The sequence below is a fragment of the Bubalus bubalis genome, chromosome 16, assembly GCF_019923935.1.
Source record: "Bubalus bubalis isolate 160015118507 breed Murrah chromosome 16, NDDB_SH_1, whole genome shotgun sequence".
Classification (NCBI taxonomy): domain Eukaryota; kingdom Metazoa; phylum Chordata; class Mammalia; order Artiodactyla; family Bovidae; genus Bubalus; species Bubalus bubalis.
In genome coordinates, this window is record NC_059172.1 from 22,752,559 (window position 1) to 22,779,800 (window position 27,242).

General features: G+C 36.2%; 1 protein-coding gene across 1 annotated transcript in view; it reads left to right on the forward strand.

Annotated features, from left to right (window-relative positions):
* The window catches only part of DCDC1 (doublecortin domain containing 1), a 469,967-nt gene that overhangs the window by 12,282 nt on the left and 430,443 nt on the right, over positions 1 to 27,242 (forward strand). Inside the window, exons 2-5 of the mRNA XM_006060826.3 lie at positions 7,281 to 7,584; positions 19,615 to 19,884; positions 21,088 to 21,241; positions 21,708 to 21,870. Of these exons, the coding sequence (XP_006060888.3) occupies positions 7,433 to 7,584; positions 19,615 to 19,884; positions 21,088 to 21,241; positions 21,708 to 21,870 (739 nt within the window). The 5' untranslated portion in view covers positions 7,281 to 7,432. The remainder of the gene's footprint in view (positions 1 to 7,280; positions 7,585 to 19,614; positions 19,885 to 21,087; positions 21,242 to 21,707; positions 21,871 to 27,242) is intronic.

A 27,242-nucleotide genomic window follows, 5' to 3' on the forward strand; every position in this document is an offset into this window, starting at 1 on the left:
TATGTTGACAGTATCTTTGTGGGAAATGTAATTATCAAATGAATTATAACATGTCCTAGCATTAAGATTATTAATAGTAATTTTAATTGCCTTTTTCAAGATAATTGGATATGTTATCATAAGTATATGGGAAAGGGGGCATTGGGCTAATTAGATATTTTGAACTCAGTTATCTTTAAAAGATCTGAAAGTTTAACATATATCCTATATATCAAGAATTTCTTCTTTTAATTAAATGGTTTCCTAAGTAGAATTAAAATTATTTGTAGTTCATAAAATCTCACTGATTATCCCTTGGTATTCCTCCTTGAGTATTGGTATCATAAAAAATTTAAATAATGGTATTTATTTGATATTTATTTGAGGTAGGGATGACTTATAACATTATATTAGTTTTAAGTGTATGACATAGTGATTCAAAATTTTTATAGATTATGCTTCATTTAGAGTTATTAGAAAATATTGGTTATGGGCCCTGAGCTGTACAGTCTGTCCTTGTAGCTTATTTATTTTATACACAGTAGTTTATTCCCTGTCCCTATCTTATCCCAGATCCCTTCCATCTCTCCACTGGTAACACTAGTTTGTTCTCTATATCTGTGAGTCTCTTTCTGCTTTGTTATATCCATTCATTTGTTTTATATTTTAGATTCGACCTACAAGTGGTAACATACAGCATTTGTCTTTCTTTGTCTGACTTATTTCACTACACGTAACACCCTCCAGGTCCATCCATAAAATCTCACTGATTATTCCAATATTCCTCCTTGGGTAATGATCTGATGAAAACTTTATATAATGGTAATTATTAAATTAAATTTTCACTACCAGTCAGAAAATTATTCTTAAATTGGTAAGGCTAAGAAATATTTTATTCCAGTAACGAGTGCTGTTAGATTGGCTTTCATATACTATTTCTCTAGTTTTAGAAATTGGTAGAAATTCTAAAAAGCAATTCACCTTGGAGATAACACATCAGCAGCTTTAAAATTGTTCAACTACTATAATCTGGAAATTTAACTTCCACAACTTCTTAAGGAACTGTTCAATTATATGGTCAAAGATGTGAACAAAAATCAGAGCTTTATTTGCAGTAAGAAGTATTTGGAACAACCAACTAAGATATTAAATAATTAAAATATCATGTTCTCAACAAATATTGGAGAAGGAAATGGCAACCCACTCCAGTATTCTTGCCTGGAGAATCCCAGGGACGGGGGAGCCTATTGGGCTGCCGTCTATGGGGTCGCACGGAGTCGGACACGACTGAAGTGACTTAGCAGCAACAAATATTTAATAACATCAGAATATTCTCATTAGCTGTATATGAACTGGGTTTTAATTTATTTAGTCACATTTTTGTTTTAAGAGAAATCTATGTCTCTGTAAAGTCATTGACAAAAACCAGAAAACAAATACTGAAAAGTTATAATGGTGGCTAACTCCAAGGGTAGGAGATTGTAAGGAATTTTATTTTCTATACTTTTCTTTCCAATTTTAATGTGGGGATTTCTGTAATAACTACAGTTATCATCATTCAAATTGTTTTTAATAAGAAAAGTTAATTAAAATTGAGTACATTCATTATAAGAAAAATTCAGCTAGTGAAGGAATAATATTGTCTAATTCAACACTGAATTCATTGCCTTTTTTTTTTTTTAACTCTGGTAACAGTTGGTGCTTAACAAATATTTGATGATTGAATGAATAGATGATGGGATCAGGAATTAGAAAAGTAGCATTAAGGAAAACACATTTGGAGGGCCACCAGGATGCCTTGTTTGTATTTTATTTATCATAACAATGAGTGGTAATAATGTGATAAGAATTTACAAGAACTGCTCTACCAACCATAGTTCTGATAGCCTTCAGTTCGGTTCAGTCGCTCAGTTGTGTCCAACTCTTTTGTGACCCCATCGACTGCAGTACGCCAGGCTTCTCTGTCCATCACCAACTCCCGGAGCTTACTCAGACTCATGTCCATTGAGTCGGTGATGCCATCCAACCATCTCATCCTCTTTCGTCCCCTTTTCCTCCTGGCTTCAGTCTTTCCCAGCATCAGGGTCTTTTCTAAGAAGTTCGTTCTTTGAATCAGGTGGCCAAAGTATCGGAGTTTCAGCTTCAGCATCAGTCCTTGCAATGAATATTCAGGACTGATTTCCTTTAGGATTGACTGATTTGATCTCTTTGCAGTCCAAAGGACTCTCAAGAGTCTTCTCGAACACCACAGTTCAAAAGCATCAATTCTTCAGTGCTCAGCTTTCCTTATAGTCCAACTATCACATCCATGCATGACTACTGGAAAAACCATAGCTTTGACTAGACAGACTTTTGTTGGCAAAGTAATGTCTCTGCTTTTTAATACGCTGTCTAGGTTGGTCATAGATTTTTTTCCAAGGAGCAAGCATCTTTTAATTTCATGGCTGCAGTTACCATCTGCAGTGATCAAATGAGATATCTGAAAGGGTGGCCTTCCAGGTGTCTCCTAATAAGCTTGAGTGTAGCAGCAACTTACATGATCTCCTGAACCAAGGTCATTATCTACCTTGATAATATCCTATAGATCTGAGGGTGCAACAGGATATAATAGCTTCTACTGTGGTTTGGAAACATTGTTTCAGCTTTGGAGGGAGACTAATGGCAGCTAACCTCATCTCACACACTAGCAAAGTAATGCTCAAAATTCTCCAAGCTAGACTCAACAGTATGTGAACTGAGAACTTCCAGATGTTCAAGCTGGATTTAGAAAAGGCAGAGGAACCAGAGATCAAATTGCCAACAGCCATTGGATCATAGAAAAGGCAAGAGAGTTTCAGAAAAACATCTACTTCTGCTTTATTGACTATGCCAAAGCCTTTGACTGTGTGGATCACAAGAAACTGTGGAAAATTCTTAGAGATGGGAGTACCAGACCACATTATCTGCCTCCTGAGAAATCTGTATGCAGGTCAAGAGGCAACAGTTAGAACCGGACATGGAACAATGAACTGGTTCCAAATTGGGAAAGGAGTACATCAAGGCTGTATATTGTCACCCTGCTTATTTGATTTATATGCAGATTACATCATGCAAAATGCAGGGCTGGATGAAGCACAAGCTGGAATCAAGATTGCTAGGAGAAATATCAGTAACCTAAAATACACAGATGACACCACCCTTAAGGGAGAAAGTGAAAAAGAACTAAAGAACCTCTTGATGAAAGTGAAAGGGGAGAGTGAAAAAGCTGGCTTAAAACTCAACTTTCAAAAAACTAAGATCATAGCATCTGGTCCCATCACTTCATGGCAAACAGATGGGGAAACAATGGAAACAGTGAGAGACTATTTTCTTGGGCTCTAAAATCACTGCAGCTGGTGACTGCAGCCATGAAATTAATAGACACTTGTTTCTTGGAAGAAGAGCTATGACAAATCTAGACAGCATATTAAAAAGCAGAGACATTCTTTGCTGATAAAGGTCCATCTAGTCAAAGCTTGGTTTTTCTAGTAGTCATGTATGAATGTGAGAGTTGGACTATGAAGAAAACTGAGCACCAAAGAATTGATGCTTTTGAACTGTGGTGTTGGAGAAGACTCTTGAAGAGTCCCTTGGACTGCAAGGAGATCAAACCAGTTAATCCTAAAGAAAATCAGTCCTGAATATTCATTGCAAGGACTAATGCTGAAACTGAAACTCTGATACTTTGACCACCTCATGCGAAGAGCTGACTCATTGGAAAAGACTCTGATGCTGGGAGGGATTGGGGGCAGGAAGAGAAGGGGAAGACAGAAGATGAGATGGCTGGATAGCATCACTGACTCGATGGACGTGAGTCTGAGTGAACTCCGGGAGTTGGTGATGGACAGGGAGGCCTGGCATGCTGCAATTCATGGGGTCGCAGAGAGTCGGACACGACTGAGGGACTGAACTGAACTGAACTGAATGTTTCAATCTTCTCCTTGACTGAAGTAAAAGCCACGTGGCATGTGGGATCCTAACTCTCCAAACCAGAGACTGAACCTGTGCCCCCTGCAGTGGAAGCCTGCAGTCTTAACCACTAGACGACTAGGGAACTCCTGATCTTTTCCTTTTTTTTTGTTCAGTGTTCAGAGTGCCCCATCTTTGCCCCCTGGAATTCCCTTCAAGTTGGTCCCCATGTCCTTTTGGCATGCCCCACTTGGCTTTAATAGCTTTCTTGTTTTCAGGCATGACAGTATGTCACATGTTCATGGCCTGAATGCTACTGGGATTTTAAAACAGTAAAAATATTAAGAAGCTCTTCTTCAACAGCTGAAAATGTTATATCTTTCTTATTTTTCCTTAAACTTATTTCCATTCAATTCCTTTTTTTTAATTGAAGTATAGTTGATCTATAATACTGTGTTAATTTTAGGTATATAGCAAAATTATTTGGTTTTACATATGTATGTATCAGTTCAGTTCAGTTCAGTCACTCAGTTGTGTCCAACTCTTTGTGACCCCATGAATTGCAGCACTCCAGGCCGGACTGTCCATCACCAACCCCCGGAGTTCACTCAAACTCACGTCCATTGAGTCAGTGATGCCGTCCAGCCATCTCATCCTCTGTCGTCCCCTTCTCCTCCTGCCCCCAATCCCTCCCAGCATCAGAGTCTTTTCCAATGAGTCAACTCTTCACATGAGGTAGCCAAAGAATTGGAGTTTCAGCTTTAGCTTCATTCCTTCCAAAGAACACCCAGGGCTGATCTCCTTTAGAATGGACTGGTTGGATCTCCTTGTAGTCCAAGGGACTCTCAAGAGTCTTCTCCAACAACACAGTTCAAAAGCATCAAGTCTTCGGCACTCAGCTTTCTTCACAGTCCAACTCTCACATCCATACATGACCACTGGAAAAACCATAGCCTTGACTAGACGAACCTTTGTTGGCAAAGTAATGTCCCTCCTTTTTAATATGCTATCTAGGTTGGTCATAATTTTCCATCCAAGGAGTAAGTGTCTTAATTTCATGGCTGCAGTCACCATCTGCAGTGATTTTCAGTTCAGTTCAGTTCAGTCGCTCAGTCGTGTCTGACTCTTTGTGACCCCATTAATTGCAGCACTCCAGGCCCGCCTGTCTATCACCAACTCCCGGAGTTCACCCAGACTCACGACCATCGAGTCAGTGATGCCATCCAGCCATCTCATCCTCTGTCTTCCCCTTCTCCTCCTGCCCCCAATCCCTCCCAGCATCAGAGTCTTTTCCAATGAGTCAACTCTTCGCATGAGGTGGACAAAGTACTGGAGTTTCAGCTTTAGCATAATTTCTTCCAAAGAAATCCCAGGGCTGATCTCCTTCAGAATGGACTGGTTGGATCTCCTTGCAGTCCAAGGGACTCTCAAGAGTCTTCTCCAACACCACAGTTCAAAAGCATCAATTCTTTGGCACTCAGCCTTCTTCATAGCCCAACTGTCACATCCATACATGACCACTGGAAAAACCATAGCCTTGACTAGATGAACCTTTGTTGGCAAAGTAATGTCTCTGCTTTTTAATATGCTATCTAGGTTGGTCATAACTTTCCTTCCAAGGAGTAAGCGTCTTTTAATTTCATGGCTGTAGTCACCATCTGCAGTGATTTTGGAGCCCAAAAAAATAAAGTCTGACACTGTTTCCACTGTTTCCCCATCTATTTCCCATGAAGTGATGGGACCGGATGCCATGATCTTCATTTTCTGAATGTTGAGTTTTAAGCCAACTTTTCCACTCTCCACTTTCACTTTCATCAAGAGGCTTTTTAGTTCTTCTTCACTCTCTGCTATAAGAGTGGTGTCATCTGCATATCTGATGTTATTGATATTTCTCCCGGCAGTCTTGATTCCAGCTTGTGCTTCTTCCAGCCCAGCGTTTCTCATGATGTACTCTGCATATAAGTTAAATAAGCAGGGTGACAATATACAGCCTTGACGTACTCCTTTTCCTATTTGGAACCAGTCTGTTGTTCCATGTTCAGTTCTAACTGTTGCTTCCTGACCTGCATACAGATTTCTCAAGAGGCAGGTCAGGTGGTCTGGTATTCCCATCTCTTTCAGAATTGTCCACAGTTTATTGTGATCCACACAGTGAAAGGCTTTGGCATAGTCAATAAAGCAGAAATAGATGTTTTTCTGGAAGTCCCTTGCTTTTTCGATGATCCAGCGGATGTTGGCAATTTGGTCTCTCGGTTCCTCTGCCTTTTCTAAAACCAGCTTGAACATCAGGAAGTTCATGGTTCACATATTGCTGAAGCCTGGCTTGGAGAATTTTGAGCATTACTTTACTAGCGTGTGAGATGGGTGCAATTGTGCGGTAGTTTGAGCATTCTTTGGCATTGCCTTTCTTTGGGATTGGAATGAAAACTTACATTTTCCAGTCCTGTGGCCACTGCTGAGTTTTCCAAATTTGCTGGCATGTTGAGTGCAGCACTTTCACAGCATCATCTTTCAGGATTTGAAATAGCTCCACTGCAATTCCATCACCTCCACTAGCTTTGTTCGTAGTGATGCTTTCTAAGGCCCACTTGACTTCACATTCCAGGATGTCTGGCTCAAGGTGAGTGATCACACCATTGTGATTATCTGGGTCATCAAGCTCTTTTTCATACAGTTCTTATGTGTATTCTCCCCCCAAAAATAAAGTCAGCCACTGTTTCCACTGTTTCCCCATCTATTTCCCATGAAGTGATGGGACCGGATGCCATGATCTTCGTTTTCTGAATGTTGAGCCATAAGCCTTAACTTTTTCACTCTCCTCTTTCACTTTCATCAAGAGGCTCTTTAGTTCCTCTTCACTTTCTGCCATAAGGGTGGTGTCATCTGCATATCTGAGCTTATTGATATTTCTCCCGGCAATCTTGATTCCAGCTTGTGCTTCTTCCAGCCCAGCGTTTCTCATGATGTACTCTGCATAGAAGTTAAATAAGCAGGGTGACAATATACAGCCTTGACGTACTCCTTTTCCTATTTGGAACCAGTCAGTTGTTCCATGTCCAGTTCTAACTGTTGCTTCCTGACCTGCATACACGTGTATCAAGAGGCAGGTCAGATGGTGTGGTATTCCCATCTCTTTCAGAATTTTCCACAGTTTATTGTGATCTATACAGTCAAAGTATTTGACATAGTCAATAAAGCAGAAATAGATGTGAAGTCTCTTGCTTTTTTGATGATGTTGGCAATTTGATCTCTGGTTCCTATAGCGATGTTTTAGCAAATAGCAAAATTAAAATACTTTGCAAAAAATATTCGTTTTTTCTTAAATAGTATTGCAAGTATCAAAGATTTAGATTCATGTTTTTGTCTTCCTTTAGGTTCTCATCTCTGCTCATTTCTAATGAGATTTCACATTTAGCAACCACTACATAATGGGAAGTAAATTGTGATTAATGCCCAGCCTCACTGATAATCCAGGAGGATTTTACATTTTACGTTAAATAACATTCTTCCTCAGTTTGAGCTGAAAATGACAGAAGACCACAAAGTGGTACTTTCTCAGTCTCCTTTATCACCCTTGACTAAAGTCACAGACATATCACAGCAAAGCAATCCTGAAGACACCTTCAATGGGGATACCATTCAGTCAACTTACAAATATATTTCAAATGGCTTACCAAGGTAAGAAGCAGCATCTTAAACTTTTTTTATTACTTATTATTATTTCAGCAGCTTAAGCAATTCTGATGGGGATAAAAGTGCTTTAAGTGTTAGCTCTTTTATGTAAATTCTCTGTATTTAGTAAAGACTGTATCAATAAAAATTTGGAGATGTGATGGGCTGCCAGGTTGTTGCCTAGGTTAGAACCCTTCTGTTTGTTTTTTTTCCGCCTATTTTATGGGAATGAAAAAGATAGATGATACAATAAACATAAATGATTCCTGGAGCCCGACTTGGACAGGTAGGCTAGTGATGAGAACAGTAATGGCAGGGCGGGCAGTGCTTGCTATTTGCCAGTCATCATGCTTGGAGAAGGCAATGGCAGCCCACTGCAGCACTCTTGCCTGGAGAAGCCCAGGGACGGGGGAGCCTGGTGGGCTGCCGTCTGTGGGGTCGCACACAGTTGGACACGACTGAAGTGACACGGCGGCAGCAGCTGTCACCATGCTAAGTGCTTAGCCTGTGTTATATTTATTTAGTTCTCAAAACAACTCTGAGAGGAATGTACGGCAGACAGTATTTTAGTCATCTCCATTTTATGTATGAGGAAACAAAGACCTAGAGAGGTTAATTAATGTCACACAGCTGGTACGTAAAGAAAGTGTGTGAGTTGCTCAGTCCTGTCTGATTTTTTGCAACCCCATGGACTGTAGCCTGCCAGACTCCTTGTCCATAGGATTCTCCAGGCAGGAATACTGGAGTGGGTTGCCATTTCCTTCTCCAGGGGATCTTCCTGACCCAGGGATTGGACCCCGGTATCCTTCATTGCAGGCAGGTTCTTTACAGTCTGAGCCACCAGGGTAAGTAGAAAAGGTAAAGTTTGAACCCAGATAGCAACTCCACAGATGAAACTCATACTCTACCACACTTCTCAGAAATATAAAGCAGAGGAGACAGAGATATTTTTCCTGTGGTTTTTTTTTTCTCAATTAGAAAGTAAAAGAACAGAGACTTTCCTGGTAGTCCAGTGGCTAAGACTCCATGCTCCCAGTGCAGGGAGCTTGAGTTCGATCCCTGGTCGGGGAACTAGATCCCACTTGCTGCAACTTAGGGGAAAATAAAAGGTCCCACCATAAATAAGACCTGGTACAGCCAAATAAATATTAAAAAAATAAAAAAGGAAGTAAAAGAACAAAAAAGTATATGTTAGGTTTTGATAAACTGTTGTCTGGCTAAATGTAATACCATAGTTTTTATGTTTAAAAGGAAATGTTGATTATAAAAATATTGAAGAAAGTATTCTTAAATTACGGATTGTGTTAATCTCCTTACATACGATATCTCCTGTTTATATCTTTGAGGAGTTTGATAGTCTTTTTTTTTTAATCTGTCACTAAGTTTTTAGGTGAAAGTGAAATATAGATTTTCAGCTAACCTTCGTGTTGCCCTGTTCCTCTAAGCTGTGAGTGCATGTTAGCAATGTCTGAGAGCACTGACACAGTGTGCTAGCTGCATGGCTAGATAATTCTAGGAAATCATTACCCAGTGGTTATGTTGTAGAGACGTAGGTTTCTCATGATAGTTCCTCCCAGTAAAACAATGGAAGAAAATTTCTAAATAGGATTTTTAAGTAGTCCTTTATACAATTGCCAATGCTAATGTGTGTTTGCACATTTTAAAATTGCCTTTAGAATTTATTTTTACCAAGTTCCCTTTCCAAAATAGTAATAGGTTTACTTTTTATTCTGTCTTTTGTGATATCTTTTATAGAGCTTGTAATTTTATTTGTTCGGTTTCTTTCCATTCTTTGTCTGAGTCTCTAACTTTTGTTTTATTTGCTTTTTGTATTACACTTTTCCTACCACCTTTTTCTTATAGTTTGTTTCATTGTACTTCTATTTCTTTGTCTGGATCCTGACTTCTTTTCAGAGAAGATGATGGCGCCCCACTCCAGTACTCTTGCCTGGCAAATCCCATGGACGGAGGAGCCTGGTAGGCTGCAGTCCATGGGGTCACTAAGAGTTGGACACGACTGAATGACTTCATTTTCACTTTTCACTTTCGTGCATTGGAGAAGGAAATGGCAACCCACTCCAGTGTTCTTGCCTGGAGAATCCCAGGGACGGGGGAGCCTGGTGGGCTGCCATCTATGGGGTCGCACAGAGTCGGACACGACTGAAGCGACTTAGCAGCAGCAATAGCAGTAACTTCTTTTCTATCACCATTGTCTGTTACCATCAACTTTGAATATGATATACCTAGAAGTAACCCTCTTCTTGACAATTGAATAGAAAGTCAAAGACAATGCCCAGAGGCCCTTTACTTTTATGAAAAAGAAAATGATGAGTTTCAACCTGAAGGGTCAAGTTCATAAAGGCTAATGGTAATCTAAGATCCATTGGCAGTAATATGATTATCAGAGAGAGGCAATTTTCTCCGAGTAAAGACGTTTCCCCCCGATAGAGGTTAAAACTTCTCTTGTCTCATCCTTTTTTCCCTTGCCACCTTTATTCCACCATCTTTTTGATCCTTTATGAGAAATAATTATTAAAGTATAGTCAATTTGTTGTTCCTTTACTTATATAACAGAGACTGTGCTTTTCTTCACTAAAAACATTGTACGTTTTTACAAAACCTGCCCACATTAAATCCAGTCTTTGTAACCATGCAGTGATGAATCACATTATTCTCATGTTATTATCTGTGGTATTAATTTACTTTTTATTGCATTTACCTTATCCTTCTTTTCTCTCTTTCTTGTGTTCTTACAATGGTTTGCCTCTGTCATTCTGTTATATTTGTTTGTAGCAAAGCAAAAACTGCTGTGCCAGGAGCCTTCCCTTCCCCCCGAAAAGAAAACTAATCATCAATAGTGTGAGTTCAATATATCGTGCCCAAGAAGGACTGATCCTCCCATTTTATGACTTGCCACCAAAAGGTCAGATGACTGGAGAAGTCTAGCTTCATTCTTGTGGTTACTTCAAGGAAAGCAAATGATAGGGAACCTTTCCTACCCAGCTGTAGTCTGATGCATTCCCAGGTGACCTGGTACAGGGTATCAACCTTTGAAGCATGAAGCAGAATCAATTATTTATTGGTAATAGGTATCTAGGGGCAGTTCTGCTCTATTTGTGGAAGGTGTCTCTGAATGCTAAAAGTGGACAATTTCCAAATTAAAATTGCATTTTAAAAAAAATTTTTTTATGTAGATCATTTTTAAAGTCTTCATTGAATTAGTTTATGGTATTGCTTCTGTTTTATGTCTTGCTGTTTTGGCTGTGAGGCTTGTGGGATCTTAACTCCCCAACCAAGGATTTAACCTGCATCTCCTGCATTGGAAAGTGAAGTCTTAAAAACTGGACTGCCAGGGAAGTCCCAAAATTGTATATCACAAAACTAACAGAATGGTCTAGATAGTTAATATCTCTTTCTATCCCACATATATTTTAATAATTTTTAGCTGATGGTCATCTAAGAATGTAATTTCATGATTTTTATAATAGAATGTTGTAGTGTTGTTGTTTTTTTTTAATCCTGCTTGCAACTAAGTGTAATATCAAGTCTTTTAGTTCCCCAGAGGACAAATTATTGTTAGTATATTATATTAGGACTTAAATCAGTTTTAAAAGTGAATTGCCAACAACTTCTTATTATAGATTATCTGGTTGCTGATTCACAGACAAATCTTGCTTTCGAGGAGACCAACAGTGCTTAATCTAGTCACTCACTTTTTTATGTCATTTTAGTTATCTTGGCTATTTTGAATTGGAATGAGTCTTAGACTCTTTTTGAAATATAAGTATTTGGTTATGTTACCTTTTCTAGGGACAGCAAGGCACCAGCAAGGCAACACCTCCACTGTTTTCAACCTCCATTGCCCAACAAATTACACTTTTCCTAATTCAAAACTTTTGTCATATTTTTCCTGAAAGTCTTAAAAAAACACTCTGCAGATCCAAACATTAATATATTGGTGGTGTTGGTGGTTTAGTCTCTAAGTCATGTCTGACTCTTGAGACCCCGTAGACTGCAGCCTACCAGGCTCCTCTGTCCATGGGATTCTCCTGGCAAGAAACTGGAGTGGGTTGCCATTTCCTTCTCCAGGGGATCTTCCCAACCTAGGAATCAAACCTAGGTCTCCTGCATTGCAGGCAGATTCTTTACTGACTGAGCTATACTTTAAAAATGTTAAAAGACTATATCATTTCTTTTTAAAAATTTGCATTTCCTCTGGAAAATCCTTATATTTCTATAATCTCCCCCAATTTTAGATTTAAGATGTGCTTTATTTTTATTCCTTTGCTAGTTTGCACAAGCAGAACTAATATTCATTTTTTCCTTTGAGTGGGATAATTTATGCCCTGATCCTGTACTCAGATGAGTCCTTTACAAATTGTATAAATTGTTTTTCTTTTTTACGTTTCCTTCTACAAAAGCAAGAAAGTTCAATTTAACAAACATTGAATATCTCCTTTAGGATATACGTGTAATTTGAACATAATACATTAGTTATTATTCAGTAATTGAGCTACAAATGAAAATTGGGCTTACTGTGCTATAAAATAATTGAAAATTGCACTGCAATCAAGGTATCTTTACCAATATTTCTAGGTCAAACTAGAATTATATTTTCTTCTGGTATTCAAAATAAAATTTGGCGGAAATTGTTCACATTTATTATTGCCACTTCTGTTATTCACTTTCCATGATGTTTAAATTACATTTTACCTAGTAACTGTAGAAAGGTGTTTATGTCTTTAGAGGTTATTTGTTTCTTCAACTGGGGGAAAGGTAGAATGACAAGTAATGAAATCTTTGTGCTTTGTGTTCTCCACATTTTGTACAAGTTTCCATGCAGCAAACATATGTGGGGTTATTTCTTTTATCTGTTGCATCCAGTATTTTAAGTTGGTGATTTCTTATTAAATGTACTTAAGGTCATTTTCCTTTATGTTTACATTTTCTTATTTGTATTTATTCTAATTAGAGAGTTTAATTACGGTTAAAATGATAATAGGATAAAGACAAGTTTTACAAATGACAATATTAAGGAAAAAAAAACCCATAACTCTTCAGGAAGGTTTAAATGCCATAGGAATATAAAGCAAGAAATATATGCTTGTCAAATATACAGTATAAATAAATAATTTAGATGAAAATGGTTGACTACATTTAACAAAGAGACTACTAAATAATGAGGGGCTAAAGAGTGGTTGTTAGATTTGATGTACTTCATTGTACATTGCAAGTAATTGCTATCCATAAAAATTCTATGGCTTCTGTATAAGAAAAAGAGACATTTTGACAGGCAACACTGGTATGAAGCGACAGCAAGCACAAATCCTTGGCAACTGTCATTATCCTGCTGTTGAATTCACATCCAAACTGTGTGATAACTTAGACCTGCATGCTTGTTATTGAGCCATGATCTGTCAAAGTAGCCACACTTCCTGCTTATGAATAGAATTATTAGCCACATGCAGATTTCTGCCATAGAAATCTAAACTCAACAAGAATGCTTTGTGTTTCAAAATCAGGGGAAAACCTCCATGTCATTTTATGCTTATGCTGAAATTTCTGGTGAAGTGTTCTTGATAAAATAAAAGTCACATTTTAAAGAGAATACCATATTTAGCCCATCATAAAATATTCAAAATCAGTAAAGATTTTGAATAAAGCTAAAAGTGAAGCAAATGTGATTAGAAAGTTCATTGTATATGTTAGGCTACTATTAGCAGAGTAATGGGAAATTCAGCTGAAAGTGACTTTAAAACTAGACAGTCACTATCTCATGTAACAGGAACTTCAGAAACAGGGCCAATTCTAGGGTTTGTTCACTGCTTCAGCAGGAGTATCAAAGACCTTGACCCTTTATATCTTTCCCTGCACCATCCTCATAATATTGGCTAGATCCTTGGGTTTGAATTCTCTTACTGGGAAGGCTCATCATATGCTCACTAGATGCTCACTAGACAATTTCTGACTAAAGAGGATAGGTATTTGATTATTTGTATCTTTTTTATTAGTGCAAAAACCTTTCTCCAGAACGCTTCTACTCATTTCTTATTGGCCAAAATTGGATCACAGGCTGCTTAAGTAACCCATCATGCAAGGGAAATGGAATTAGCATCACTGGTGTCAGACCATTGAATATTTACTCTCTGCAGCTATCAAGGGATGCCTTCCATGGACATATAAAGAGGGTGACTATTCAACATAACTGAGGCTTTTCATCGAAGGAAAAATGGAGAAAGGACCCTTGGATAATCAGTGTTACATGACATAGTTTTGACTTTTGGCTTAATTATATTTTACTTTTTAAATGTATATGTTTCTTATCAATGGAATTTTTGTGTTACATTTTTTCATGATGTCATAATTATCAAAGAATAATTCTTGCATATCAATCATTAGTTGAGTTCCAGTGGCAGTAAAGAGACAAAACAAGGTTCTTACCCTTGCAGAATGGGATATGAAATCATCTGAAATCACATAATAAATCACAAAGTAAAGATATCAGTATGCAAAAAGTATATCAATTCTTGCACAGGACCTGGCAGAATGATTTGAAATAAGGAATGACTAGGATCTATTGGGGTTAATCCCTCACATATGTCCTATCAGCCTGTACAGATTTGTTGAGATTTTTCTCTGTATCCTAACCCCTGAACTTCTTCATCTTAATAACCAAGAGTTTTCCTTCACAATACTAGTCACAGTTATTGTAAATTTATATGCATGACTATGTGTATGACATTTCTCTTTCCCACTAGACAATTATTGTTATTATGAAGGGGTTTTAGAAAATGTAAACACTGAGTTCAATTAATATTTATTAAATACTTACTGATTGAGGGACCTCCCTCGTGGTCCAGTGGCTAAGACTCCACGTTCCCAATTCAGGGGGCCTGAGTTTGATTCCTGGTCAGAGAACTAGATCGCATGTACTGCAACTAAGAGTTCACATGCTACCACTAAAGATACCGCATGTTTCAATGAACATCAAAGATCCCATGTGCTGCAACCAAGACCCAGTGCAGCCAGATAAATAAATATTTTTAAAAATACTAATTGAAGGATATACAATACTGAGTATAGATCAGCTGAGTGAATAGCACTGGCAAAAAGGCATACATGTAAGAACTATGGAAGACAATGTGCTGCAGTCATAGCTGAGGGATATTGTAAGGATATTACAGGGGATCAGTGGGCTTCCCCAGTGGCTCAGATGGTAAGAAATCTGCCTGCCAAGCAGGAGACACGGGTTAGATCCCTGGGTTAGGAAGATCCCCTGGAGAAGAAATGGAAACCTACTCTAGTATTCTTGTCTGGGAAATCCCATGGACAGAGGAGCCAGGCAGGTCGCAAAAGAGTCAGACACGACTTAGCAACTAAACAACAACAGCAGCAAGCATGACGTTAGTAGAAGTTTTCTTCAAGTTGCTATTAAAAAACCGCTAAGAGTTACTGATGCTATTAAAATAGAGGAAATGAGAAGGAAGATTGCTCTTGCCAAAACTAGAATCCTGCCATTAAGTATTATCTGGTCTATTTATCTGCTTTTTCTAGACTCCTCCCTGGGCATATTTTGTTGTACTTTTAGACCTCACATCTTTACTTAGTTGTTGCTTTGTGAAACAAAAGTTGTAAATTAGATTTAATGGAAACCGCAGAGAGTAAAGCATAATTAAATATTTGTGGTTCAGCTGGTAAAGAATCAGCCTGCAATGTGGGAGACCTGGGTTCAATCCCTGGTTAGGAAGATCCCCTGGAGAAGGGAAGGGCTACCCACTTGAGTATTCTGTGGACTGTATAGTCCATGGGGTCACAAAGAGTTGGACACAACTGAGCAGATTTCACTGAGACATTAAGAGGGTTGTCAATTCCACAGTGTTTAAGATCTGTCCCTAATGATCTTTTTGACTGTAATAGAAAACCTTTATGTATAGTATTATACTGTTTCAGAAAAGAATGAAAGCTTAGTTAATCTATTAATGTGCCTACCAGCTTTGTAGTTCTGTGATTTATCATATCTATTATATCATATGTAGAAATTGTTTAAAAGATTCAATAACCTAAAGTTTTTAACCAATAGTTTTTATCCATACTGTTAAATTTTGACATGTTTTTACTAATCTTACTATAAGCAAACATAGCATTCTTAAATATTTACATAGTTTGCATACATATAGACTTACAAAGGCTTCCCAGGTAGCTCATTGGTTAAGAATCTGCCTGCCAATGAAGGAGCTGTGGGACACTTGGGTTCGATCCCTGGGTCAGCAGGATCATCTGGAGGACGAAATGACAACCCACTCCAGTATTCTTGCCTGGAAAATATCATGGACTGAGGAGCGTGGCAGGCTACAGTCCATGGATCACAAAGAGAGGAACATGACCAAGTGACTAAGCACACATGCAGACCTATAAAACCACATTTGTTTTTTATGACTAAATTTCTAAACAATTATTCAAATTGCTAAAAGAAATAATCTTTTTCCAATAACTGACGTTAAACTAACTCAGAAATGGTGTAGTCGATGTTGTTAATGGAAACATACCAGGATATTGGGATTCCCTGGTGGCTCAGTGGTAAAGAATCTGCCTGCTAATGCAGGAGACGCAAGAGAGGAGGGATCCATCCTGGGTCAGGAAGATCCCCTGGAGGAGGGTATGCCAACCCACTCCAGTATTTTTGCCTGGAAAATCCCATGGACAGAGGAGCCTGGCAGGCTACAGTCCATGGATCGCAGAGTCAGTCGTGACTGAGCACACATGTACATAAAATAAAATACCAGGATATTCTCATCCAGATGAATACCTCCCCCCATTTACTACTTTAGGAAGTAGTAATTTATTCTAATGACAATGCCACTTCTCAAAGCACTTTCTTAAGTTCCTCTTTGGATTTGCCATCAGAATCAGTGGTACATTCTTTTAAATAACCTCAGTTTTTAATGATGACAAAATTTAATCTTAAATAGTTGCATTTTAATCTTCTGGAAAAGAAAATATCCGGATCTAAATTTGGTATAAAAATTGAGTAATCAAAACTGCATAATTGTATAGCTAGTGTGTTACACAGAAATTTAATATGGGTCCCCAAGATTCCCACCCACTGGTAAATATGCCTGGTGTAATTCCCTCCTCTTGGGTGTGGGTAGGATTGTGACTATGACAGAATGTCACTCCTATGAATATGTTACATTATATGGCAAAGATTTTTTCAGATGTAGTTAGGGTATATAATCAGTTGTCTTTGAGTTAATCAAATGGGAGTTTATCCTGGGTGGGCCTAACTTAATCAGATCTACTCTTAAATGAGAGTTTAGAGATCAGAGACAGAAAAGAAAGATGAATTCCTCTGGCTTCAAAGAAGATGATAATAACTATGAGTTTTTTTAACTGTAAGGAACTGAATTCTGGCAAAACCTGAATGAGTTTGGAAGAAGATCCTGAGCATCAGATAAGACTGCAGCCCCAGCTGACACCTTCATTTCAGCCTATGAGATCCTGAGCACAGGTTCCTGCTAAGCTTTGCCCAGACTTCTGACGCATGGAATGAAGCTGTGCTATGATAAATAGGTGTTGTTTTAAGCCATTTGTTGCATAGGAGTAGAAAACTAATATAGACAGATAGGTATAAAGATAGATACAGAGGTAGTTCTTAAGAAGGTGTATTCTTAAGTAGTATGATTGATATTCTTGTGTCAATCTAATATAGTAGATTTTAGAATTCAGGCTGGTATACATGTGTTCCCCATCCTGAACCCTCCTCCCTCCTCCCTCCCCATTCCATAATTTTGATATTTGGCAAATCTAATACAGTTATGTAAAGTTTAAAAATAAAATAAAATTAAAAAAAAAAAAAAAAAGAATTCAGGCTGGAAAAAATGCTCTGTATCAGAGGTAAAAATTATTTTTACCATTGATGAAAGAGTAAATAATACAATGATGAATTGGAATACTTGACAGAAATTGAAGTCTAGCATTTTAGATGGTAGGAAAGGATAAATGAGATTTAGTGATCCCAGCTATCAAACCTACCAGGGCACATGTATAGGAAGAAAGAACATTTTTATTCAGGGAGGTGGCATAGAAGTCTTATTGAAGAAAAAGCTTCTTGAAATATGTGTATATATGAATTACCTACAGATATAATGAAAGATTCACAGTAGAGACATATCATAGACTTAGGACAAGATAATAATCCTGACATAGAAAGTTCAAAAAGAAGATCTGGTTATAAAATGAGCCTATGTTCTAGAATGTGGTAGGAAGCCTCTACAGTAAATTAAGACAAAAATGAGGTTTTTTTTTTTTTTTGATAAATGTTATTTTTTCTTTTTTTTTGGTTAAAGGTTATTTTTTCATTTCATAAAACAACTAGTTTAAAAATCCACATGGAATTCCTAGTGGGAATTTTCTAGTTGGGAAAAAAGAAAGTCCAAGAAAACTGTGATACAATTTATCAAATTTTATAAAAGATAGCTAACAAGTATAGATCTTATCAAAACTTGTATCTTAAGAGAAATAACAAGATGTAGATCTTCATAGAAATTATAATAAAAAATTATGTAATAATTCATGAGAATCACAGCACAGGATGCAAAGCCTCAAACTCATGCAGGCAGAATTTTGAAGTTAAGTTCCCTACATAAACCAGGAGCCGTGAAAGATAGATGCACCTATCCATGAAAAATGGAATTAAAAATTATTGATGACCAGCTTGAGGAAGCAGCAGTAAATGGATGTGATACGTTCTAGGGTTCTTGCATTGTCTGGAGGATAATATGTGCTTGGCCACTCAGTCGTATCCAACTCTTTGCGGTCCCATGGACTCTAGCCTCTCATTACTCTAGTAATTTAAATTGTGTGATACATTTTAGTGAGTACTTTTTCAATCAATCAACTTGATAGTGTCCTTGCTCCTCTCACTCAGTACAGGCCATGTAAGTCCCTGCCAGTTATGTTTTCCTCTTTTGGGAGGCACCTGATACCCATCTTACTCTAATCTCCTGTGTACCTTATTATCCTGCTGTCCTTGTTCTAGGGCCACTGATGAGTCCTTTCTCATCCACAGGTTTTCCAGTAGCTTATGAAGTTGCCCAGCTTGAGAGTTCTACCCAACAGGGGTAGTGATGAAATTAAACTTTTGAGGGAATTGAATGTATCATACAGAGTCTGCAGAAAGTCGTGTGGTATAGAAATGAGACATGTAGAGGATATTAGCAGAAGTCATGAGGAATGAGGAGGAGGAGGATAGAAATAGGTTAGGCAATAAGAGGGGCTTCCCAGATGGTGCTTTACTGCAACTTTACTCCAACCCACAAAAGTTTGCCTTCAAGGAATTCTTTCTGCACTTAAAGTTAATATACACCCAGAGTTCTAAGTAGTTTATTTAACATATATTCTCTCTTTATTAGGGGATAGTTTGCAAGTTCTTTTGAGAGTATGAGCCACCAACCCACAAAAGTTTGCCTTCAAGGAATTCTTTCTGCACTTAAAGTTAATATACACCTAGAGTCCTAAGCAGTTTATTTAACATATATTCTCTCTTTATTAGGGGATAGTTTGCAAGTTCTCTTGAGAGTAGGAGCCACATCTCTTTAATTTTTATAATTTCTTAATATTTAGCAGAGTACTAGTGTTTAATGAATGAATGTAAAAGTTTTAAAATGTTACTCAACACTGATTCAAGCATTACATACTTTTTCTTCTTTAGTTTAAATAAGTTTAATGTTTATGAATGTGTATTTTATTTTAGGACATCTCAAGTTCAAGTTCTTTCCTAGATTATGTGAGCTACAACTACAGATTATGTGATCATGGCGAAGTTAATTAGCCTCTCTGAGACAACTTTTTTAATCTGTAAAGTGAAGATAAAAATGTCACTGAGTTCCCAGGGATATAGTAAAGGTTAAGCAAAATACTGGCTAAGCGTGTAGTGTTTTGTCTGGCACGTAGCATACAACTAGTTATTATGTGTTAGTTGTTAACAAGTGATTACACATCAATTCACTGTATTCTTTCTCGCATTGTTTCTTTCAGGGAGTTTATGTCATCCCAGGCAAAAGCAGTTATTAAAACTACTGAAGATTATTTGCAGCCTCAGTTTGGCCCCAACAGACTTTTGCATTCAGCGGCAGTATCAGAAGGGTCAGGACTTCAAGATTGCTCCACACATCAAACAGCATCAGATCATAGCCATGATGAAATATCAGACCCAGATAGCTACAAATCAAACAGTAAAAACAATTCTTGTTTTATATCAGCATCCAAGAGAAACAGACCTGTCAGTGCTCCAGTGGGTCAACTGAGGTAATCAAAGTGGTTCTCTGTTCTTTTTACCTGACTGTTGAAACCTTTTCCTTTGAGCAGAATTTATAATGATTCAGTTGACTATTTCAAACATTAAAATGTAACACATCTCTAGGGGTTTTGTTTCTGCTTTTGTTTCCTTTTTTCTTTGAAAGCACCTGAGTAGAATGTTGCTAATTATATTTGTGGAAAAAAATGAGATATACGTGAGCCTGGATAATATTAACTCTGAAAGGAATAATTGAAGCTGAATCAGGCTAAGACCATGAATATCTTGGCTTACCAGATATTTGCTTAAAAATAGAAATGCATACTTTTGATGTTTAAACAGTATTTGAAATAAAATCAAATTGAAATGAACTTGTTATAACAGCATTTTGTGTATGCATTTTCACATCAAGATTCTTATAATCTGTTAACCTAAGAGTTTATGGATAGAAGAAAATGTTGATAAAAATAAAAATCAAACTAAGATATTCATATTCACATTATTTTCATATATTCAAATAGGTGGATATACTGTGCTTTTAATTTGCCTCACGTTTTTACTTTAAAATGTTTACTATGCAAATGTGGCATTAAGAATTAACAGGAAAAGTTAGAGAACTCAGGTAAAAGTAGAACATGTTAGTCATTTACCATGTACTTTTGCTGAGAAAAAAATAAGGATTGAAACTAGTTTTGACTGAAAGCAAACTTAGAAACCTTCCCTTACTGCCCCCAAGCAATTTGAAATGAAAGCAATGAAAGTGACTTCAGAATAAAAACTTTAGTATAATGTATTTGAATTTCAAATCTTTTAAAAAGAAATCAAATAACTTTAATAAACATGAAAAGTTAAGGGAAATTCATAGCTGTTTTCTATTTCATGATGTTAAGACCATATTGCTATTTTCTGCTTTCTATTAGAATATGGGATATATAATTTTTTAAAGTGAATGTTGTGATGTTTTATAAATAAAATGATTTATTCTGAGATACATGTTTTACATGAACAGTTTTGGCAAATTTATAATGTATTAAATTTTTAAATATATTTAAGTATATATAGACAATCTTATTCTATTAAAAAAAATTTTTTTTGAGGAATACTTAGGAACAGTCATTAGTGCTTATATGTGTTGAAAATATCCAGGATAATATTTACATAAAAATTTTTTACTAATTAACATGCACCAATTCTTGTGTGTTTTTTTTCTTTAGAGTTGCAGAGTTCTCTTCAAAATTTAAGTGGGACCAGAACTGTCACAGATTGTCTCAAAGACACAAACTTCAACCCAGACTGATTAGAGTAACAGCTTATAAAAATGGATCTAGAACCGTCTTTGCCAAAGTTACTGTACCAACCGTTACCTTGGTAACTAGTATCTAAAAGTTTTCAGTGCTTTATCTCTTCCCTTATTCTTTTTATATATAGAAAGTGAGAAAGATGGTATTTATTGTTTAAAATTTTCTTTGTAGCTATCTGAATCTCTAGGTAGCTTATATGTATATACATAGATTTCACAGGGATTCCATTCATTTTTTATTAATATAGAAGTAGTATATCTAATTAAACAAGTACAATGACTATATCTTATAGCCTTATTAGAAAGATGGAACATTCAAGGACTAGAATTTGAGAATCAACTATTCTCAGTGTTGCGATTAACCTATTTGTATATTTTCAACTGCTACAAAATAACCATATTGGTGGAGTTTCTGAGTTACTTGGCAAGTGGCTCAGTGAGTTTCTGTTTTGATCACTGCACCTTTTTGCTTAGTGGAAATGTGTTACTTTCCTTGTCCTCAGTCGCTTTCCCTTACCTTTTGTTTTCTATTAGTTGCTGGAGGAGTGCACAGAAAAGCTGAATCTGAACATGGCTGCACGACGAGTGTTCTTGGCAGACGGCACTGAAGCCCTCGAACCTGAAGACATACCCCGTGAAGCAGACGTTTATGTTTCAACGGGAGAGCCCTTTTTAGATCCATTCAAAAAAATTAAAGGTAAAAATGAAAAAAAAACTTGTATTTCTACACACAGTAAATTGCTTAAGGGGCGCAATTAAAAAATGATTTTCATCCTGTCTTTTTTGCATGGTTTAACAAAACTAATGTTTACGCATTTACAGCTCAGTAAGAGGATAATGTGCTTAATGAAAGAAAAATCCACTGACAGCCACGTTTATTGCCCTTCATTAGCATTGGTGCTTAATTTAATATAGATCTGAATAGACATTAGGGAGCCTGCAGGAGGTTAAATGGTGAAAATATAATAAATTAAATCAGAGATTATTGAATTTACTGTTTAGTTTCTGTGACACTCAACAGACATAATTCGTTAGACTTATTCTCTCAGAAAATAGCTCAAAGTTTCAAGTATCATTTATTCATTTATACTCTTGATCTTTTTTCAGATGGTATAAACATAATTTTGAAAATGTGACCAGTAATGAACATAATTCTTATATACGTGTGATTTTCCTAACAAAATTTTTATAAGATAAATGCCATAGCGTGTTTTATATACTTTATGTATATATGTAACATATACATGTTTTATAATAATATAAATTATATATTTATAATGTGATATGTATAGACATACTTTTGTAGCCAAGGTCTCTTTGTAGAAAAAGAAAGTCCATTGTTTCTAACATTTTAGAAATGTGGAGATTTTCTAAAAAAAAAAAATTCTTTCTTTAGTGAGAAAGAATATGTTTTAAGAGAGAAATAAAAATGCCACTATCCAGGTATGTCATACCCAGGGCCTGTTATCAAGTGCTATGTATGCTAATCACATTTAAATGACATAAGAACTTTGCCATACAAATTCAGTGTATCTAACTGCTGTATTCCCCTCTGCTTTTTCTACCTTATTAGAAGTATTTCTTTTCTGCAATTGCTATAAAGCCAGTGAACCAAAGGCAAGTCTAGGCAGTCATTGCATAAATAGAAGAAAAGTAATTCTGGAGTTCATTACAGAGGAAGTGATGAAAATTCTTCCTCTATTAATGTTATTATATAAAATGATACCAGAATTTCTATCTCTTTAAGAATACTTGATCATCAAGAAATAATTTCTTGAATTCAATAAAAAGTTCAAGGTAATTTGGTCCTTGTAAAGAAACTTGTTGCTACAATACTCAGTAAAAATAAGCTATGCAGTAGTGTAGACCCAGATATTTTTCAAATTTTGTTTTTACTTTAAAATATGGCTGCCTTTATTTTGTATTCATGAATCATCTCTTTGTATAGAAGCATGAATCTTTGTGGGTACGTGTTTCTGTGACTTTTATATTCGGATATATATGTAATGAATACTTCCTTAAGATCCTTGGTTATTTTTATTAATAAGAAATACTTGCCTTTCTTATGATTATGGTATTTTAGAAGAGATATATAAAAATTATTTATAGCTAAGCTTCTTAAAAGATCTGGACATGAATGCCTAAAATGACAATGTGACACACACGACAAAGCTTGGTGGATGATTTTTAAATGTACAAACTGATTTCCTCCTACTTTTTGTTTTCTCTTTTATCCTTTTAAAGCCAAGTCTAGAACAAAAAAACTTCTCTGCTTTGTCTGCTCATCTTTGGCTGCGTTTCACTGTGACATGCACTGCTGTTCTTTTAGCACCAAAATGTTGGCACACACTCCTGAAAATTTCACACCATCTCTTGCTGGATCAGCAAGCTTAACCCACCAAAATCTGGTGTTGTGCAATGGTTTTTGACTGATAATCAATCTTTATGCTGCTCGACAGTTGTTGCTGGGACACGGAGTAGAGCAGGTGGCAGATGTGCCTTGCCTTTTGAGAAAAGAAATTGTAGGTGAGCTTGGACACAGACTAGCGTATCACATGTCCATTAAAAAGACTTAAGTATAATGGGAAAAAAGCCACCCATGTAAGTTAAGCTCACAGATAAGCCTATAAGCCTAAAGCCTGATATTGGTTTCTTTCAGAACAAGAACATAAACACAAATAATTTATTTTATATATATGTAATTTATCATATATGTGTATATAACTTGAGAGGGGTGGGGGAAATTTCACACACATCACCTACATATTCTCACCTACATATGCACGTGTACTTTTTCAAATCAGGTTAAAATGAGCTTTCTTGCATGAATGTTATAGATTATCAATAATATGCCAACTTGTCATGAGTTTACCATAAAAATAAAACATGTATGAATAGCTTTGAAAGTGGTAGATAAATTTAGAGTAAGGAGGCATTCTCAGAAGTTGGAAAATTCTACTTTCTAAAGGTAAATAAGGGGAAAGAATTTGGTGTTACTGTTGCATCTTTGCAGATGAGCATGAATGTTTTATGTACAATGAACAAACAAGCATTAGAGTCAGTAAATGGTCATTATTTTAATATACTGTTTTTCATTCATTCATCAAACATCGATTCAAAGTCTACTATGTGCCAGTCCTAGGCCAGATCAGAGACAGATAATAAAAAAGGGGACTTATAATCTGATTTCTTTGTTGTCATTATTCCTTCATCTCTCATTTTAAAGAAAAAAAAATTAAACCAAATCCATTGGTCCTCCAAATGAAAATTTACTCTATTTCTGGCACAGGAAAGCCAAATAAACCTATGTATATTTTGGCAATTGTGTTTCCATACTTCATTGTATTCTTATTCTTTGGGAAAGTAGTATAGATAGTGAAAATTGCCTTAGAACTATTTCCAGATTTACTAAGGTAGAAAGAGACCTGCAGAACATCTCTGATTTTTTAAATACTTTACCACCCCTTTTGAGCATCACTGTTGACAACCAGTGGCACTGGATTTAATAGAAAGCCAGAGAGCTATTCATCACATACCTCCAAACACAAAGCTTTCATACAGAGGTCAAGCAAGGGTCAAGACTGACATGAAACATTCCCTGTTGAAATGCAATATTAGAATAATTCTTACATTTGAAGTTGAATGCATAAACAGAAAGATTGATTGTGTGGGGGGAAAAGCAGAAAGAATTTTTATGAAGATTATTGATGAAGATCAACTGTCTTATTAGGTCTTGTAATGTGCTATTTGAAGATTCTGAAATTTATTAATGATTCCTCTAAAAGTATGAAGATACAGTTAATGAATTGTTTCAAAGGACATTTTTAAAGTTTTCAGTTTCATGAACATACATTTTAGGTTTTATTCAGTTTCCTGAATGTTCTGCTTCATGATAGCACAATGAAAATTCTTGCATCAGATTCATGGAATTTAAAGAGTTCAGCTCCTTTAGAACTGCTGGGAGCTGTAGGCAATGCAAACCTAGCATATAAAATGATTCATGCCCCACAGTTGCTTAAATGTCTTAAAGAAGATGAGGGGGAAAACAGTTTGGACCTAAGTCATTAGGTCCAAGTTTCCCTGTATAGAGTTCTGAGGTTGTTTAAATTTTTTTTACTTCTATATTTCCATTCTTTTCTATATATACTATTTTATTCTTTGGCTTTCAGAGTTTTCATTTACAGTGATTCATTTCAGTCCTGAATTTTGTTAACCAGAAATGAAACTGAGTATTATGAATAGAATTTTACATCTTTTATATGCTGTATTGTGAAGATGTAGTCACAGAAAAAATCCATGAAGAGTATTCTTGATACTACACCTAAGATCTAAATTTAAACCTAGAGATTTCTGCTAACTGCCATGTGATCTACAAAATGAGATAATTTGCTGTGACAGCTTGTGATTGACAAGAATATGTGTGAGCACATTTAAAATAGGCCATCTTTTCATGTAGAAATAAATGTCAGTGAAATGATGGATTCTCATCATTTTAATTATTGATGATTTGGAAATATTTCAATTCCACGACATACAAGACACATTCTAAATAGCAGCATAACACTTTTTCTCATATGTGCATCAATAATGAAATGTTCTGTCATATTTTGTTTCTCAAAAAATGCATTAGTTTAATGAACCTGGATTCATGCATTATATTCTGTTCCATTATATGTCTCCTGAGTTTGTTGCTTTTTAAATGGTTGTGTTAAAAGCACAAGTTTCAAGAAGTGACTTACTACCCACATCATACCTTGCTTTTCTTGCTGCTGGATCTCAAGACAGTGCTACAGTCTACACCAGTGGCTGCATTAGTCCTGCTAAAGCTAATATGGGCTCTGTGATGCTCACCCACAGGGTGACCACTACTTAACTTGGGCAGCTGCAGCAGGACTTAGGGTTGGTGTTCCCCAATTCTCTATTATCACTTTGAATAGTATGTACATTAAGCAAGATTGTCAGTCCATCTTCTCTCTCACTTGGCTGCATATACCAAAAGCAGGAACATGATATTATGTAGAGAAAAAGAACTTTCTTCTGAGATAGCACATTATTCTTTTATCTGGTTCTGCAAGGGAGGATAAAACTATAGGCATGTATGTTATGTTTTTTCCCTATTCCAAATATTTTAAACCTATAATTAAGTGTGTACAGTGCCCTTACTAGGTAATTAGATGTGGGTCTGAAGATCATTGCAAGAGATGCGCACCCCACCCCGCAAAAAAAAATTCTTAGCCAATAGAAAAATTTAGAGCACGCATACGGTAGCATCTCATACTGTCAAAATCTCAAATCATTGAGAAACACCTGAATTATTGACATATCATGAGTTGTTGAATTGTATACATTGCATATATTCACACAGAAGTTATACTTGTTTAATGAAGATGCCTGAGAACCTGTAACTGTCCTAATAATTTGAATACTTCCTGCAAGCCGTACACTCACCATGTGCTTTAAGTATATTATGCTTTCTCCGTACAACCCCTGAGTTAATGCTACAAATCCAGTCTCTTATATGCCATTCTAAAATACAGAATTGCAGATGACCAAACAATTTTTTCATAACTCATTTGATAGCACAACCTTATTTGGTATAAATAATCAACTGTTTTGATGAAAAATAATTAATATGTTTGATTATGGGCTGCTACTGTAGACCTTTCTGGGCATATTACATAATATTTGATATATACAATGTGTTAACATTTTTTTAATTCTAAAATTTCTACTATGGAATCACACCTGACATTAAGGGTTTTGAGTACAGCCTTTTTTGTCTGCAAAGAAATTTGATAAACTTTAATTCTCATGAGGATATTAACTCAGAAGAGTTATAAATACTATCTTTATCACCTGGACCTGTTTGCTACATGGGTAAAAGTGGACAGAGAGAATACCTGCCTGATGAGAGTTGAGACAGTGTGTGAGAAGTAATTAAAAAAAAAATTATGGTTCTGTTTAAGGAGGCAGAGGAGTAGTTAAAAGAGAGACCATTCATTCATTCAATCATTTCCTCAAGAAGTGTTTATTGAGTCCCTACAATATGTCAGGATATGGTGTGAACAA